This window comes from Conger conger, chromosome 17 (assembly GCF_963514075.1).
Source record: "Conger conger chromosome 17, fConCon1.1, whole genome shotgun sequence".
NCBI classification, from domain to species: Eukaryota; Metazoa; Chordata; class Actinopteri; order Anguilliformes; family Congridae; genus Conger; species Conger conger.
This window is the reverse complement of record NC_083776.1, coordinates 28532736-28549809: the sequence shown is the minus strand read 5'-3', so window position 1 is coordinate 28549809 and position 17074 is coordinate 28532736. Positions and strand designations below refer to the sequence as shown.

Sequence of the window (17074 nt, the reverse complement as noted above, 5' to 3'; positions counted from 1 at the left end):
ATAAAAAGGAAAGAATGCCAAAATCCAAAATGACACTGATTAGACCAACTCTTCAGCATGCAGTGCCTTCATCGGGGTGTGCCGTACGATTGGAACAATAAAAAAAAACGCCACCCATTGATTATAAACTAGCGCCCAGAGTAAAAGAAGGAATGTCAAATGTTGTGTGATCGTGTATATTCTGCATGACACCATCGGTTACACTGTGTAGATGTTCTCTGAATGATACGACTCAGATGTGAGATGCTCCGAGCACACGCTCCTAGATTACAAAATAGTCTGAATTACATTTTCCTGCACAGTTCAGTAGTACCCCATCCTGGTTAGGAATGTAAATTTAATTAGGCCCTTATTGGTGTAATAGCCCAGTAACTCTCACCAATTAGTTCAAATCATTCCAAATTGCACACTGGTAAAATTCTTGTATCAGAGGGAGTCCAGACATTTTGTGTGATAAATTATGTAATTGCAATTATGATATTAAAATAACTGCATTGATGGTTTGATCACTGCTCTGCAAAGCATACCAACGCAGCAGGCTAACCCTTACTGAAATGGAATAAACTGCAATGGTTTGGTTTGCAACTGTGTGTATTGAAAATTGTTTGTTTCCCCACACACAAAAACAGACACACATGAAGACACAATGTACTGCATATGCTGTATAATAATGTCTGAAAATGGCAATAGTTTGTATGGCTTCCCATTCTGCATCGTTGCTCTATATTTCCTGAGCTTGTCCTTCATAATGTTGATAGCATGCTTGTAGCTTGGAAGCCTCTGGCCCAAATCCTGATTCATGCAATGAACCTCAAGGCAAATAAACATAGGAAAAGGGAAAATTGTTGTAACATAAATATTATTCTAATTTGATCTAAAATACATTCCATGTTTTTAATTCTCATAATTAGGGACTTATTTTCACAGCCTTTTTTCTGCACTTCAGTCATCCTACAGCATGAGGTCAGTAGAGCTTTCTATGATTGTGTGTCATAGTTGTCAGTTATCACTCTCCAGTCATTCTCATTCATAAGGTAATTGCCACATAGTGATTTTTTTTGTCATTCGGTGTGGTTATTGCACCCATGTGTAAATACAGTAGCATATTTTCATAAGTTTGTGCTATATTATTAATATTTATTTTATCCTAGGAAGTAGCCTAGTGTGGTTATATCACCAACACAAACATTTGGGTTTGGCTAATACTAATAAAATGACTATTTCGGTTCATAAAAACAAGAAAATGAACTAAATATATGAATAGAGAGGAACTCAAATAAAGTCAGTTTTTGGTCCATTTTTAACAGTTGCATGACAATGCTTGGTGTGAACCTTTCTATCTGCTTTGACATAGGTGGTTGAAATTAGCAAGTATCATTTCACTTTTTGTACAATAATTCAAAATAATTCCTCTTATCTATCCCACAGCTTCAATGCCGCTGTTTTTCGTATGCAAACCATTGGTAATTGATATGTTCAGAAAAACAGTTATTATCAAATTCTGGAATTGAGTCCAAGGTGGAGTTTTATCAAGTCAGACTTGCTTCCCAAAAACAAGGAATGTGGGTGCAGGTTGAAAGAACCGGGATGTCAGGTTGAAAGAACCGGGAGGGCGTCAGAGTTTTAATATGTTGTCAGTTTCTGTGAAATGTCTCTGACTCATTGGCTGTTTATTGTTATGACTTCTGCTATGCCAGTGTTTCATATTCATTTTCTAGTTTGACATTTTTGTGTGTTTCATGTATTCTGATTTCAGTACTCAAACCTGCAGATCTTCAACAAAGCTTTTTCCGTGCTCTGCGATCAACGCAAGCTGTGCCCTTGAACCCTTATCACACAAGAACTCCCTGAGCTGTGCCAGCAGAACAGTATTTGGTGAGATGCCCATCTCAGGTTGCACATTTCTGGAATAAAAAATCGAGGCAATTGGAATGGCATGACACAGCAAAATACCAACGGATCCATCTTGTTGTGCATGGTCCAGGTGGGAGTTTTATTGGTAGGTCTGAATCTTGCTCCATTGCTGTATTCCTTAGAAGTGCTGTGTAGCACAAATTTCTGCTTCTACAATTCTTAAAATCTTTTAAAAAAATAACTTCAAAATAATAAGTCAATGCCACTTTCCTTGGCCTCAGTGTGGCCACTGCAGGTTAAATGGACTGGATTTGGCTTCGAGCCTTTGAGGACCTCCTGGCGTGCGTTCAATATATAACTTTATTTTCGACAACAAATGCAGTCACTCATCTGTGACCGCAAACGTGCTGTCAGCTGATTTTACCAGGTCCTGTATATTTTTGGTCCGTACATCAGCAGACTGCCGCAGGTCATTCCGCTGAAACTGTTTTGCGTAGGGGATTAAACTGCCATTAGTGCCATGCTTAATGAAAGATTGTGCATAATTTGGTGTTATGCAGTTTGTCGTGGAACGCTTTCGTTGAAAAATGCATCATGGATGATATCTGCTGCTCAAAGCTGTCGTGCACTCTGTTGACAGATGACCCCCCCCCCCCCCCCCCCCTTGTTGTTGGTCTCCCTGCAACATTGATGTTTTTAATTGTACATATCAATCTATATATTTTTTAATGTGCATGCATTGATGGAATCTATTGAATCAGTCTGTGTGCAGTGTACAGGGTAGGTCCTGCTGCATCTCCATGGTTGCTCGAAGTGTATGTTCTGTATATGTTTATCTTTTTCTGTACAATAGATATTGGACTGATTGTACATACCATAGCAGCAATAAAGCAATCCACTTCACAGCGCACACACACACACACGCATGAATATGGGACCATTGCATGTCGTGCTCCAGAGTTATTTCAGGTGTGGGCTTTCTCATTACAGCCATTCAGCAGCAAGGCCATGCAGTGTTCATGTGATCGATGTGACCAATGGGATGTCTTTTTGTCAATCACACAGCAACTGCTTGGCTCTGCTTCTGCTTCTGTCATACCCACACCCAGCAGACAGGACTGATGCATTTTTCCTCTTGATGTTTTTTTTTCACATGGTGTCATCAGCATCAGGTATGATTACAGAAAGAAAGATGAAAAGAAATTCAACGTGCCGCATAGCAGCACTTTGAGTTATTGCGCTCAAAAATATTTTATAATAATCATTACAGTTCATTTCACAGCCTTATTACCCCAAAAACAATTTGCGGGTTGTGGGTACAAAGAGTGGTGACGTGACCACTTTTCTACCTAAAATAAGTCAGTGTTTCAAACATACCAACGTCAAAAAAAAGTTCTAATCCATAGTATATCAACCTCAGATGTTGATTAGAGGTCAAATCAACATCACAATGTTTGGCAGGTAGCTATCATGAAGATGATATGACTAGTTGAAGTAGATACTGTCCATTTGAGAGAATTGATAATTGATAAGATAATAAGAAAAGTAAACATTTATGGGGCTTTGCTCTGTTGCTGCTTCTGAATTCTGAGGGGAAAATCCAATATGAAAACCTACAATTTGTGTGTCATACTTTCCCACAGCTTTTGAACATTATGTGCCACATTTTTAGTTGGGGACCATGATGTTTTGGCCATCGGATCTACCGAAATATTGTTTAAGTTAGTGAGTTCTTCTTTGTTGTATTGAATTTTTAAACTAAAAAATGGGTCATATTTGTCCAGTTATCTCATAATGAACAAATTAAGTAAAAGATTGGTTTGCTCATACCTATTTTACCAATTTGTCCAAGTGCTGACTGTAATATGTGTTGAAACAACAAATAATGACAACTGATTTTTAAATATTGCTGAAATGTACCTACTTCAATTATTGCCAAACAAAAAGTATGGGGAGCAGGTACACCAGCCTGGTCAGCTGTTTTTCAGACCAAATGTCAGAATGGGGAAGAAATGTGATCTTTGTGACTTTGACCGTGGAATGATTGTTGCTGCCACACAGGGTGGTTTGTGTATCTCAGAAACTCCTGGGATTTTCACGCACAACAGAGTTTGCAGAGAATGGTGGGGAAATAAAAAAAATCAGTGAGCAGCAGTTCTGCAGGCAAAAACATGTTGTTAATGAGAGGAGTCAGATGAGAAGGGCCTTACTGGTCAAAGCTGACAGGAAGGTGACAGTAACGCAAATAATCACACATTGCAACAGTGGCATGCCGAAGACCATCCCTGGACACACGACGCCTCTAAGCTCTAAGTGGATAGGCTACAGCAGCAGAAGACTAATAAGTCAAACAAAATAAATCGAATAAATGCCGAATAAAGTACTAATAAGTCAAACAAAATAAATCGAATAAATGCCGAATAAAGTGCTGGGTTGGTAATGATAAATAATTGCTGTCTCTGTTACCTAGTAGGGATACCTTTAGATCTTCTCTCATTCCTTTAGACCATTAACCTACCTGTTAATGGTCTTCTTACAAGTGTGACAGTTGACTTGGTCATTGACATTTACACATTCCATGTTTTTCACCATGTTTGATGTTGTCTTGAAAAATCCATTTGTATTGTGAGTCTGCATTTGCAGTCATCTTTGTGAATTGGTCATGACCTGTATGTACTCTATTTGCATAAATATTTGTAATTTTGGAACTGGAATATATGTGGATAACGCAATTTAAATATGCCTGACCCAGACGGTGCTCTGTGTTGTGCTTCCCTTGGTAATGCTGTTACGTGGGCTTTCTACCCACTGTGGCTGCTTTGTGAATCTTTTTCGTTTTCTCTTTTTTTTCCCCTAGTACTTGCAACAATCGAAATGTTGCAAAATCAATTCTTATGTGGGCTCAGCCATGCGTATTTATGACATCTGAGGGCACAGAAGCTAATTTTTGAAATTAGTAAGATTCTTTGGTACTAGTTATTTCTGTGGAAAACCAAACTTTTTGTGCTGTTTAGGTATGGAGCATACCCCACCAAGGCATTCATTCATTTATTCGTTCATTCATTCAGTATCCTAACCCGCTTATCCTGAACAGGGTCGCAGGGGGGCTGGAGCCTATCCCAGCATACATTGGGCGAAAGGCAGGAATACGCCCTTGACAGGTCGCCAATCAATCGCAGGGCACACACACCATTCACTCACACACGCATACCTATGGGCAATTTAGACTCTCCAATCAGCCTAACCTGCATGTCTTTGGACTGTGGGAGGAAACCGGAGTACCTGGAGGAAACCCACACCAACACGGGGAGAACATGCAGACTCCACACAGAGGCTCTGGGTGACGGGGAACCCGGGACCTCCTTGCTGTGGGGTGGCAGTGCTACCCACTGCACCATCCGTGCCACCTCCCCCTCCAAGGCATAACTTAGCATATGCCATACCTGCCTTCCCAATAATAAGCAACCGATTGGAAATTGCAAGGTCTGTGCTTCAGAAATGTGTGTAAACACTTCTGTTAATGTCTGCGACTATTGCTTTACTTACTGCACTAGTAAGCAATAGGAATGTGCAGAAGCATCCTCTTTGTCACACTGATAGCTTTTTAAATATGTTTGCAGGGTTATGGGGTCAGTGCATATCACCTGTCCTGCCTGCTGCCCTTCCCATTGTGCTGAAATGGGATTGGCCCCTTCAGAATTACACTGTGTAATGCTGGAGAAAATGAGGCACTCTGCTCAGGTGCAGACAAGCTTGTGAATATGTCTGTAGCATGTCTGTAGCAAAAATCACCTTGACTAGCAATCAGCATGTATGCTGTTATGTGTTCTAATTAACATCAAACTACTAGAAAATAGAAAATGTCAGATTTGTTAATTTAGATTCTGTCAAGGATATCTACGAACATGTTGTTTTCACTTTTGAAATATATATGGCTGAAATACTTGCGTAGGTTTTTTCCATCTAGCTAAACAGTATGAAGAAAATATGCTCTTGAATATACCACTAATTGATAACCCCGTACTGATTTATTTGGGAAGGTAAACTGGTAGGTAAGAGATAAACAAGGTGCAGTTTTCAGTGGAAGACGTGCAAAAACACTTATGCACAAATTACGCATTGCGAGAATGGTGGCAAATATTGATCATTGCGGCCTTATCATTAATGTGTCAATTACCTCGTATATAGGCCACTGAGTGCAATAACAACATATTCTTACGAGCACTTGACTGAATACCTCTTACCAGGGGAGTATTATTCAAGAGCGGCAACACATGACATGAACATTTTCATAAGATAAATTGGATATAGCTTAATGTCCGGTTGCAGAAAATGGAACCGGAGAGGGCAATTCTGCGCAGTCTTTGTGCCATGGCCAATTACATAATTTAACTCCATGCAACACAGTACGTTACCCCACTGCCAACCAGGCACAGCCAACATTTACACCCCTGCAAGACGCCCACAAAACATCTCAGTGTTGTGAAACGTATCAAACCATTCTGGGTAAAATTTCAATAGAATGTTTGAAATGTAACCAAACATTCCACCTTTTGAATAAATCATTTTTTTAATGTTCTTTTTGTTATTTCATTTTGAGTACAGCAGGTATATTCTGAAAATGCACTTAATGGGGAAGAAACAAAAAAAGCCAGAAAATAATTGTCAGTGGGAAAAATACATATAATGTGTAACTATTGCTTGAATTTTAAAATGTGTATTTGTTGTGCTCCAAATGAAATAACCCCATTTCCGTTCAGAAATCTTCAGAACCAAATCTCTGTTTTTCTTAGGAATAATTGTCAGATAATAAGGGGAAATATGAACCCTTTTAGGGCTTGTACCCCCTGTTCAGAAGCACTGTTGTTGGTTTCCTCCATTGGCCATGCATAGCAACCATCCTGTTCCTCTAAATAGCTTCCTGTGCCCAGCTTACAACAAGAAAAGAGTAAGGAAGAAGGAGAGAATGAAAGCAACAAAAAAGCAAGAAACATACAAAGGGTAGCCTCTGCACTCTTCACTTGCTTCGACAATCAATCTTGGTGTCAATGATTCGGCCCTGCCTGCCTTTGCTAATGATCCTTCTGTGAACTTCGCATGAGAGAAGCCATGACAAATACTGGGGTTTAACACTAAAGCTTTTGATTACTCTCATAGATCTCTCTCAGATATTGACAGGTGACTTGGAAGACTGAGACGTCAGCGTTGCTCCTCACAGGAGCGGTATACGTAAAATGAATATGCACAAAACACTGAAAACATTACAGCAAAGTTCCTGAGTACTGCATACAGGTACACTGAAACATTTGGAGATTCTTAATTCAGTAATAGCTGTACAGATATGACAATTATCACATGACCTTGGAGTTACAGTATAAGGTTGTGTCTGTACTCTGAGCAGTTTTGAGGTATTGAACTTCCTACACCGCAAAACTGAAATCCAGACAGCCTAAAAGTAATCTGCGAATGTACAATATCATAATCCTGTCACACTAAACAACATATTTATGACACATACTTCTTTTTTTTGAAAAATGTCAGGTAATACCTTATAATTCTAAGGCTACAATCATCTCAGCTTGCTTAGAAGTTAACATACTGTATAAACATAGTACGTATGTCCCTGTATTTTTGTCATTTTGTGTGCATGTACTTGTGTACTTCCACACTCGCTGTGCTTACCATTTACGCCATGGTAAAGTTTGAAACATTAAAAGGTAAATTCCGTTCTCCCAAAAAAAGGAAGATGTATGCATTATTTAGTGCCGTTTTGCTAACAAGACAGGACACTGGATGTTGAGTATCACATATACATTTGCTTTGTGTGGTTAAGGTCTATATGCCCATGATCCTGGCAGAGGGAAAGGGGGATGCAATGGAGAGCCCAGACAAATGCATCCTGTAGCTCCTGGACCATTTGCCCCCTTTATCAGATATTTCACTTCACACAGGGACATACTGAGGCTCTGTCTCAACCCTTATCAAAATGGACATGTGATCGTTATCATACACAGTTCACTTAATGCTACGCCTCTTGCTCGTGCATTTGAAATGTGCATTTTCTTTTTTAGAAAATAAGACCCAGTATGTTTGAGTGCATTCATATCGAAGGCTTTTTACATGCAGCATACATGCTATATCTGCTAACGTATTAACCATAATGGCTATTTATATATACTTGAGCATTAATATTATCAATTTGGATTATTCATTATTCATGTACATATTCACTGATAATTCTGGCAAGTAACTAGTGAATATGTACTTGTATGCTGAATATAAAAAACCTTTATGTTGTTTCAGGGATGCATATTCTGTTTAGAGCTTGCAGGAGAAGTCATCCACTTATAAATCATCGCCATTCCATTTAAATGGTAACACCTGTGCTTGTGAACACAAGAACATTCACTTTGCAGAGAATATGTCATGATTGGTGAACATACCTATGTCTTTGCAATAAACAAAAATAAGTACTTGTCAATAACCATGATTATCTGTATACACACTTTGTCCTGGAAGTTTATTTAAAAATACATGAAAGAATTGTGTTAATGCAACAGCTGCACTCCCTAAAAGTAATACATTATTATTATTATTATTAATAATAATAATAATAATAATAATAATAATAATAATCATAATAATCTTTCACACATCCATACTTCTACTCTTATTCTTCATTTGGAACATTAAACCTGTCTCTGAGAAAATTGTAAGGTGACACAAAATAACAGGTGAATGTGCCGTAGATCTGCAAAAGTGATATATTACAGAATTCATATATTTTATTGCTGAGAATCTCAGAGAACATTTGGATGTTCCAGGTAAAATAAGCAAATGGCTGTGATCATAAAAAAATGTGCCGTATATCATCTTCACCATTTCATTTTAATGCATAATAACTTATACAATACAGTGATAGTACAGTTAACCACCAGTAAGAAAATATAAATTCAGTATCTCTTCTGATAATGCTCAGATTCCACAAATCTCCTTAGCATATCCTTTATGTACCAGAGAATTACTTTTGACAGTAAATTATAGCATTTTTGTATCATAGACATCCTTGCTTTGCCTGAGGGTAACAATATGAACCGTCAGACTCTGATAAAGTGTTGCATAAAGACGATCATAAATGGAATCGTTTTAATCTCCAGAATGTGCAACCCTTAACCCCCCCCCCCCCCCCCCCCCCTTCCGCTTCCTATCCCCACTTTACTGCTGTGCAATTTCACATGGAATGGTAACTAACACTACCTCGCAAGTCATTTACACCATATGATTGTAGGTATGATATACAGCAAATACGATGTCACAGGACCATGTCAGTACAGCTAATGCTGTGAACTCAGCAGCGCCCCAAATTTGGACGTTCTCCATCTCTCAATCTCTCCCTGTCATAGAACTCAATAATTATGTCAGATAATGACTGCTGTGTTGATGAGATGATTCATTCCAAGTCATTTTAGACAGAGAGTAGTCCTTGGAGAGAAGTTATCAGGATGGTGACTTTTAACTGGATTCCAATTAGGGCCTGGAGATTCTGGGATTTGTCCTTTTATGGTTGGTGATGTGTAATGTTATCATACGATTATCCAATCAGAGACTTCCAGATAATTGAAAGTATCTCTGTAACTGATTGGGACTTTGTGCCATTGTCATTTATTGTAGCCTCATGCAGCGAGGAAAAAGCAGAGAGTGCTTTCATGCAAGTTAACTTTTGCATTAATATAAATGTAGCCCCAAGAAGATACTTGGCTGGACATCCAAGCCTCCATGTTCTAAATGTAATTATATTGACACTGAGCATTGGAAGAGGGTCTTAAAGTCTAATTGGAGCTTAGCTTTGGCAGATTTAGCACCAAAGCAGACAGAGGGCAATTGTGATACTTATTCCAAACAAATGACCATTGGTCATCCTGTTCATTGATGCAGATACTTTTAACACACACACACACACACACACACACACACACACACACACACACACACAGATAACACACACACAGATAACACACACACACTTCCTAGAGCAAAACTGCTGCTATTTATGACGGTAATGATTGATGTCCACTTACAGCATTCTTTTCTACACTCGACCATCACAGTAGAGAGAGAGAGAGAGAGAGAGAGAGAGAGAGAGAGAGAGAGAGAGAGAGAGAGAGAGAGAGAGAGAGAGAGAGAGAGTGTGTGTGTGTGTGTGTGTGTGTGTGCCTGTGTGTGTGTTGCGCACTGCCCTCTATGGGTAATTTCCTTTTTCACTCCGCATGTCATTTGTATGTAGTTATGTTTGGGAAAAGCCAGGGAATTGCCCTCCCCTGATCACACACAACGAATTTTTTTTTTCCAACAGAATGAAACAATTGAGAAACCAAGCGCTGTGCTATTTTGTGGACGGATTGATGTTTCACTACATGTACACGATATATAGAGAAATACAATTTGTAATTTGTCCTACTTCAAGTTGAACCGCGGCGGGTTACATCGCTTTGAATGACACGATGAGGAGGCCGTTAATAATTCATGTGTTTAAAACTGACAATCTGGAGAATTAATGCACGGATACTTACAGATTATTGCTTGCATGAATGTGAGCAACACATGATTTGAAAAAAAGAATAGAGCTTAGGCAGATCTGTGTACAACGCGATACAAGCCATACCACTCAGAAGATTCCGGGGGCGCAGATTTCCCTTACCGTTTCACCGTTCTGTTTTGAGGAACGGAAGGCAGACACAGTTCAGGTGGTGGATTTTTCTCATGTATATATTTGTATTCTTATTGGCACACAGTTGTATATGCTTGTCAAAAATTTGATAAAACCACGAATACCAGCAGCAGTTTCATTATTATTATTATTATTATTATTATTATTATTATTATTATTATTATTGGATTAGTCTTCCCATGGAAGCTAGATCCTTTATCAAAAACAACGAAACGCGCATTGTCGGATTGACCGTCAGCATTTCCATGTGAATGAGGCAGTTTGTGCAATTCAGTGCTTGGGATTCAGAGCTGAAATCGTCGCTCTATAAGGATCTTACATTCGGGAAAACGGAGCATAAAAACCTGAATAATTCTTAAGTCGAAGAGGAACGTGGAATGGCTGCGATGTTTTGGCATTCAGGAAGTCAAACTGGGTAAGATATCTGAATTTCAACCGAAGTAGACTACTTACTATTCCGGTTTTCTTCTTTTTCTTCTGTTTCTTGGCCGCCTTGCAGAGACTGTGGTATTCTCTGTCTATGGTCCTGAAATGCACCATGCCACACATTCATTGCGGGTAGTTGCAATGAGTCAGTGTGCTAAAATATAAAAATGTATAAACTGTGTTTAACAAGGTTTGATTTAATTGATTGTTTTAAGTGTATAATTCGAGTTGGGGTGTCGGCAGGGGGCGGGGGAGGAGGGGGGGGGGGGGTTGGGGGGTTTGGGGGGCTGTCGGGGTAGCGGGAGTTATGTCGTCGATGCCATCTGTACGAGCCCCTTCACTGCTGATTTAATTAGTATTTATTTCATTCGGTCCATTCTCTGTTGCTTGCGACCGAGGCAGCACCAGTAGATTAAACATTGGTGGTGTCATGACCATTAAATGCAAAGTAGAACACGAATATCCAGTGCAGTTAAAATTTCAAGAACAAGAGAGTTTGTCTTTAGTTCAGGAAAGAAAAAAGTCGATGCGGGATGCTTCCTTAGACAAGTCTGCTTTGCAAATGAAAATTCCTTCCATCGCCACTGATTAAAGCTGCGCATAATTCATCATAGAGACAACATGGATTTTTTTCCCGACCATACGTGTGTGCCTGTGTGAGTAAGATTGCGTGTGTGTGTGTGTGTGTGTGCGTGTGTGTGTGTGTGTGTGTGAGAGAGAGAGAGAGAGAGAGAGAGAGAGAGAGAGAGAGAGAGAGAGATTTGTGTGTGTGCAAGATTCTTTAACATAAACCGGATGTGATACACAGTAAAAAGGCTTAAAATAACATAATTTCTTTCCTCTATCAAGATGGAATTTGCTTATTAAATCAATGACGTAGCTCATTCGTTTGTGCTTGCAATCAAGTCGGATCTTTTTTTTTTTTTTCTTTTTGCCTGAAGGATGAGGGGCTATGCCTGTCGCCGCCGTTACAATCAGCATTTCTTTCGCTGGCGAGATTGGCAATGAACATTTTCCATGACAGATATCCTGATTTACGATTATTTTTAAAACGGCTTTGTAACATATTAGAAGGAAACGTTCAATGCCAAGTCGGTGTAGGTGCCAATCGCAAGTCCTCGGATATGCAGGGTGAGTAAAAAAATATTTCTTCAGTCAGTGGACGTTGGATGGCAAATGCTATATGTTTGCTCTAAAGGACTCCCGAACAATACTGCTTTCATGAAAGGCGCAAATGTTCTTTTAAGGGTGAGACGCCCAGTCCGACGTATTCGTGCTCCAATATGCGCCAATTCTCCTGCGTAAATTCCATTTTTGGATTTTCAAAAGAAAGCGAACGTACCGAGATGTATGCCCGCATTTTTATCGCTGCCTTGGACATGAAATGCTTTGTATTTTGCGTACAAACCAACGAAGAACAGTAAGTGTCTTTCGCGAGAGTTTTCCTCGGATTACACTACAGATTGTAGATAAAATAGCAAGATATGTATTACAGTTGTTCGCCATCGTTATGTGCGCTACATTTTCGGGGAAACCGGTACATAATTTTTATTTATACATTTATTTTTGTCACTGTATTTCATCATGATTTTGCTGAAGTAATTTGTCTGGGGAATCTTGTTATACATTTATCAGTGCGTTTTCCCCCTCTAGATAGCCTAAGGCATGAACATTGATTCTGAAGATGTTAGATGTGACCAGTATGGTATTTAGATACTAACTTTCTCTGCGGTGATAGGGATCTTTGCAACGATAAGGAATGATGAACGAGGCAATATACAGATGGCTTGATAATGTGATATTTTGTAGCCTAGGCGCAAAAAAATCCCCAGTACATTAACTCTATTATCGTGTGCAGTTAGTCACAAATCGGCCTTTAGTTATATCAAAGCTTGAAAAACAATCATCTCTACAATCCAAAGAACATTGTTTCTGGCTTATTCATTTATTTATTTATTTTTCTCGTGCAGCTATCTGTTTTTTTATGACTTTACTTATTTGTCTTTATTTATTCATTATTTATTTACATTTAATTCTGCTATCTGCGAGGTGTTGGGCTATGCACATTAAAAAGAAAATGCCTGTCCATCTTTCTCCCTCCAGATGACATCACATACTTCTACTGCACAACAGTGAACTGGGCCAGCCTCTCCTGTGAAAATGCATATCTGGATATTGAAAATAATCACTCTGGTTGTTGCATCTCTCAGCTTCATAGAGATGTATGATAATTATGGAGAGATCTGCAGAAACCTCTGTATCTGCGAGGAGAAGGACGGGATCCTGACTGTGAGCTGTGAGAATCGAGGGATCATCAGGCTGACGGAGATTAGCCCTGTGCATTTTTCCACCTATCATCTGTTGCTGACTGGCAACCTCCTAAAAAAACTGTCTGCCAATGACTTTGTCAATTACGCTGGGGTTACAATTTTACATTTGGGCAACAATGACATCTCAGAGGTCGAGACGGGGGCTTTTAATGGGCTTCAGGGATTAAGGAGGCTGCATCTGAACAATAACAAAATAGACATCTTGAGGGATGACACTTTTGTTGGCCTAGAAAGTCTGGAATATCTACAGATTGATTACAATTACATCACCAATATAGAACCTAATGCCTTGAGCAAGCTCCATCACCTGGAGGTGCTGATACTAAATGACAACTTGCTCTCCGCTCTGCCGACAAACATATTCCGATATGTCCCTTTGACTCACCTTGATCTGAGGGGGAACCGCTTGAAAATGTTCCCGTACATCGGTCTGCTCGAGCACATGGACAAAGTGGTGGAATTACAGCTGGAAGAGAACCCCTGGAATTGCTCTTGCGAGCTCATCGCCTTGAAGGCGTGGCTGGAGAGCATCTCGTACACCGCCCTGGTTGGGGAGGTGGTCTGCGAGACCCCTTTCCGTCTGCACGGGCGGGACCTGGATGAAGTCTCCAAGCAGGAGCTTTGCCCCAGGAGGGCAATCTCTGAGTACGAGATGAGGCCTCCACCTCCGCTCAGCACCACGGGGTACTTCCAAACCACCCCAGCGGCCGCTACGGCCTCCGCCACCTCCTCAGCGGTCCTGCGGTCGTCCTCACGGCCCACGAAGGGCACCCGCCCTCCCAGCAAGTCAAAGTCCAAGCCCACCTCCCGAATCCCCTCCAATAATCCCTACAACTATGGCCCTATAATCGCCTATCAGACTAAGTCTCCTGTGCCTTTGGATTGCCCCACTGCCTGCACCTGTAATCTGCAAATCTCAGACTTGGGTCTGAATGTCAACTGCCAGGAGAGAAAGATTGAGAACATCTCTGATCTAAAGCCCAAACCGTACAACCCAAAAAAGATGTACCTCACGGGGAACTACATCCCTGTGGTGCGCCGGTCTGATTTTGTAGAGGCCACTGGATTAGACCTACTTCACCTTGGGAACAACCGGATATCCCTAATTCACGATCGAGCCTTTGGGGATTTAACAAACTTGCGTAGGCTGTATCTGAATGGAAATCTTATCGATCGTCTCACGGCTGATATGTTTTTCGGGCTGCAGAGTTTGCAGTACCTCTATTTAGAATACAATGTGATCAGAGAAATTGTGTCGGGCACTTTCCGCTATGTGCCAAACCTCCAGTTGCTTTTTCTCAATAACAACCTTCTAAAAACCTTACCCGGGGGCATATTCACCGGTATGACTCTCGCCAGGCTTAATCTCCGCAGCAACCACTTCCACAATCTTCCCGTAAGCGGTGTCTTAGATCAGCTGAAGTCGCTGGTGCAGATAGATCTGCACGAGAACCCGTGGGACTGCTCGTGCGACGCGGTGGGCATGAAGATCTGGCTGGAGCAGCTCAATGCGGGAACCGTGGTGAATGAGGTGATCTGCAGCTCCCCAAAAAGGCTGGCCGGGGAGGACATGCGCTCGGTCCTGTCCGACCTCCTGTGCCCGGATTACTCCGACGTCATCACGTCCACCGCCACCACTCCGTCCGAGGAGCCCTTCCCGGGCGGGACCACCACCGCTGCCGAAGCCCCCCCGAAATACAACACCCCGTCCAGCACGGTCCCCCTCTCCGTCCTCATCCTCAGCCTCCTGCTGGTCTTCATCATGTCGGTCTTCGTCGCTGCCGGTCTCTTCGTGGTGGTGGTGAAGAAGCGCAAGAAGTCCCAAAACGACCGGAGCAGCACCAACAACTCTGACGTCAGCTCCTTCAACCTGCAGTACAGCCTGTACAGCAACAGGCCAGTCCCGAAGGTCAAAACCCCCGCAGGGCATGTGTATGAGTACATCCCGCACCCCTTGGGCCACATGTGCAAGAACCCCATCTACAGGTCCAGGGAGGGCAACACGGTGGAGGATTACAGAGACCTCCACGAGTTAAAGGTGACGTACAGGAACGCCATGGATGAGGAGAGGGACAGCAACCTGCGAAGCCCCTCTTACAGCGTGAGCACCATCGAGCCACGCGACGACCCCTCCCCCGTGCAAGACGCCGAGCACTTCTTCAGAAGCATCCTCGAGCCCGAGAAGCAGTCTCCTTCCGGAAACAGCTACGAGTACAAGTATGGGGCCCCCGCCACGTATGCATACACGCCCAGCTTCGACGTCAGGCGTCAGTTCCTGCATCCGGAGAGCATACGAGAGACCATGCTCTACGGAACAGCACCGAGTACTGTTTATGTGGAGCCCAACAGAAACGAATACTTAGAACTAAAAGCTAAGCTTCAAGTCGAGCCGGACTACCTCGAAGTTCTTGAGAAACAGACAACATACAGCCAGTTTTGAACTACATGATTGTCTATATAAATCTATAAGAAGCATTTTTTTACAATATCAAAAGCATTAATTAATGCATAAAGTATTGTTTAAAGGAAAGACAGACATTCAAGCAGAAAGTATTGTTTAATGCTGGGGGGGGATGCCTTGGCACAAATTAACAATTCACAAGGAACAGTAACAGGGGTGTGCTGACCAATATTATTCTTATTTTTAAAACTTCATCGCATTACTGATATTCAATGCTCTCTGAACTAAGCTGGAAGAATTTAAGGGTTGTGATTCATAAATGGTGATGCAAAGTATATTTTTTTATGTTTAAGATACACATTAATGTAGATGTACAGGCAATTTTACCCAAATACATTTTAAGGAATATAAACATGCATATATTGTGAATCACTATTCACCTTCTGATCAAAGCACTGTAAAGCAGTGCATTGTAGTGAACAGGACACTGATGCTCTGGTCTGTATGTATCTATTTATTGGTATGCTCTTCTGAACTCTACCATGTACTTTCAGAAAATTTGATTCTTCATTGATATTACCTGAGTCATGTTTTCATAATCCTCTGTAAAGGTTATGTTTGTAATTTCTGATCATTTACTGTAGCTCGCATAGTCAAAGTGGCTTTATTTAAAGTTGGCACACTCCAAAAAGAAAAAAAAGGACTTTGTGTCATCTGACGAAAAAAGTGTTTCTGTGGGCTTTTGGCACTTTTTTATTTTTATTTTTATGTCATTTTTATTTTAAATGGAGGCCCATTAATCTTTATGGTTTCTCTAGAAATTCAAAAGAAGGGGAAAATAATAGGACAAATAATATATATTAAAAATGAATATGAGTATTCGTTCTTAATATGTATTTTAATATGTATTTAACATTCATAAATGACTGAAGTAATAATTATGTTGTGTACTGTATTTCTGAAATTTCAATGTAACACTATTTTTATTTCATTTAGATTTTATTTTATTTTTTATACAGGTATTCACAAATATTTTTCCTTAACTGTTCTGATTGCTTTGCACATATTGCACTATATTGACCAAAACATGTTAATATCAACAATAAATATGATGTCAGGTTCCTGTATTCACATACTTTGACATATAAACATACTCTTTTGCAGATATAACCAACCCTTAAGAGGTAACTACTTTTCATGAGTTCGGGTTTCAATAATGCAACTACAATACTCATCAGTTCTTATTTTTATTATAATTATGATTATTACATATTGCTATATTCAGTAATAAGTAAATATAAAATACATTCAGATTCAACCAGTATTTGATATAAT

At 40.5% G+C, this 17074-nt stretch overlaps 1 protein-coding gene across 3 annotated transcripts; it reads left to right on the top strand.

Moving 5' to 3' along the window:
* The first annotated feature begins 10692 nt into the window (after positions 1–10692).
* On the top strand, positions 10693–16866 carry LOC133116684 (SLIT and NTRK-like protein 5). 3 transcript variants are annotated; one of them, XM_061226530.1, is made up of 2 exons: positions 10693–10997; positions 13112–16866. In XM_061226530.1, exon 2 carries the CDS (start codon positions 13169–13171, stop codon positions 15776–15778), a length of 2610 nt encoding a protein of 869 aa, XP_061082514.1. In that variant the 5' UTR covers positions 10693–10997; positions 13112–13168; the 3' UTR covers positions 15779–16866. The 3 variants fall into 3 exon arrangements, with proteins under 3 accessions (XP_061082514.1, XP_061082516.1, XP_061082515.1); XM_061226532.1 differs by lacking the exon at positions 10693–10997 and adding an exon at positions 11956–12139; XM_061226531.1 differs by lacking the exon at positions 10693–10997 and adding an exon at positions 11956–12428.
* The last annotated feature ends 208 nt before the right edge of the window (positions 16867–17074 follow it).

Coding starts and splice junctions, on each gene's coding strand:
- LOC133116684 (XM_061226530.1), top strand. CDS start 13,169: ATGCATATCTGGATATTGAAAATAATCACTCTGGTTGTTGCATCTCTC.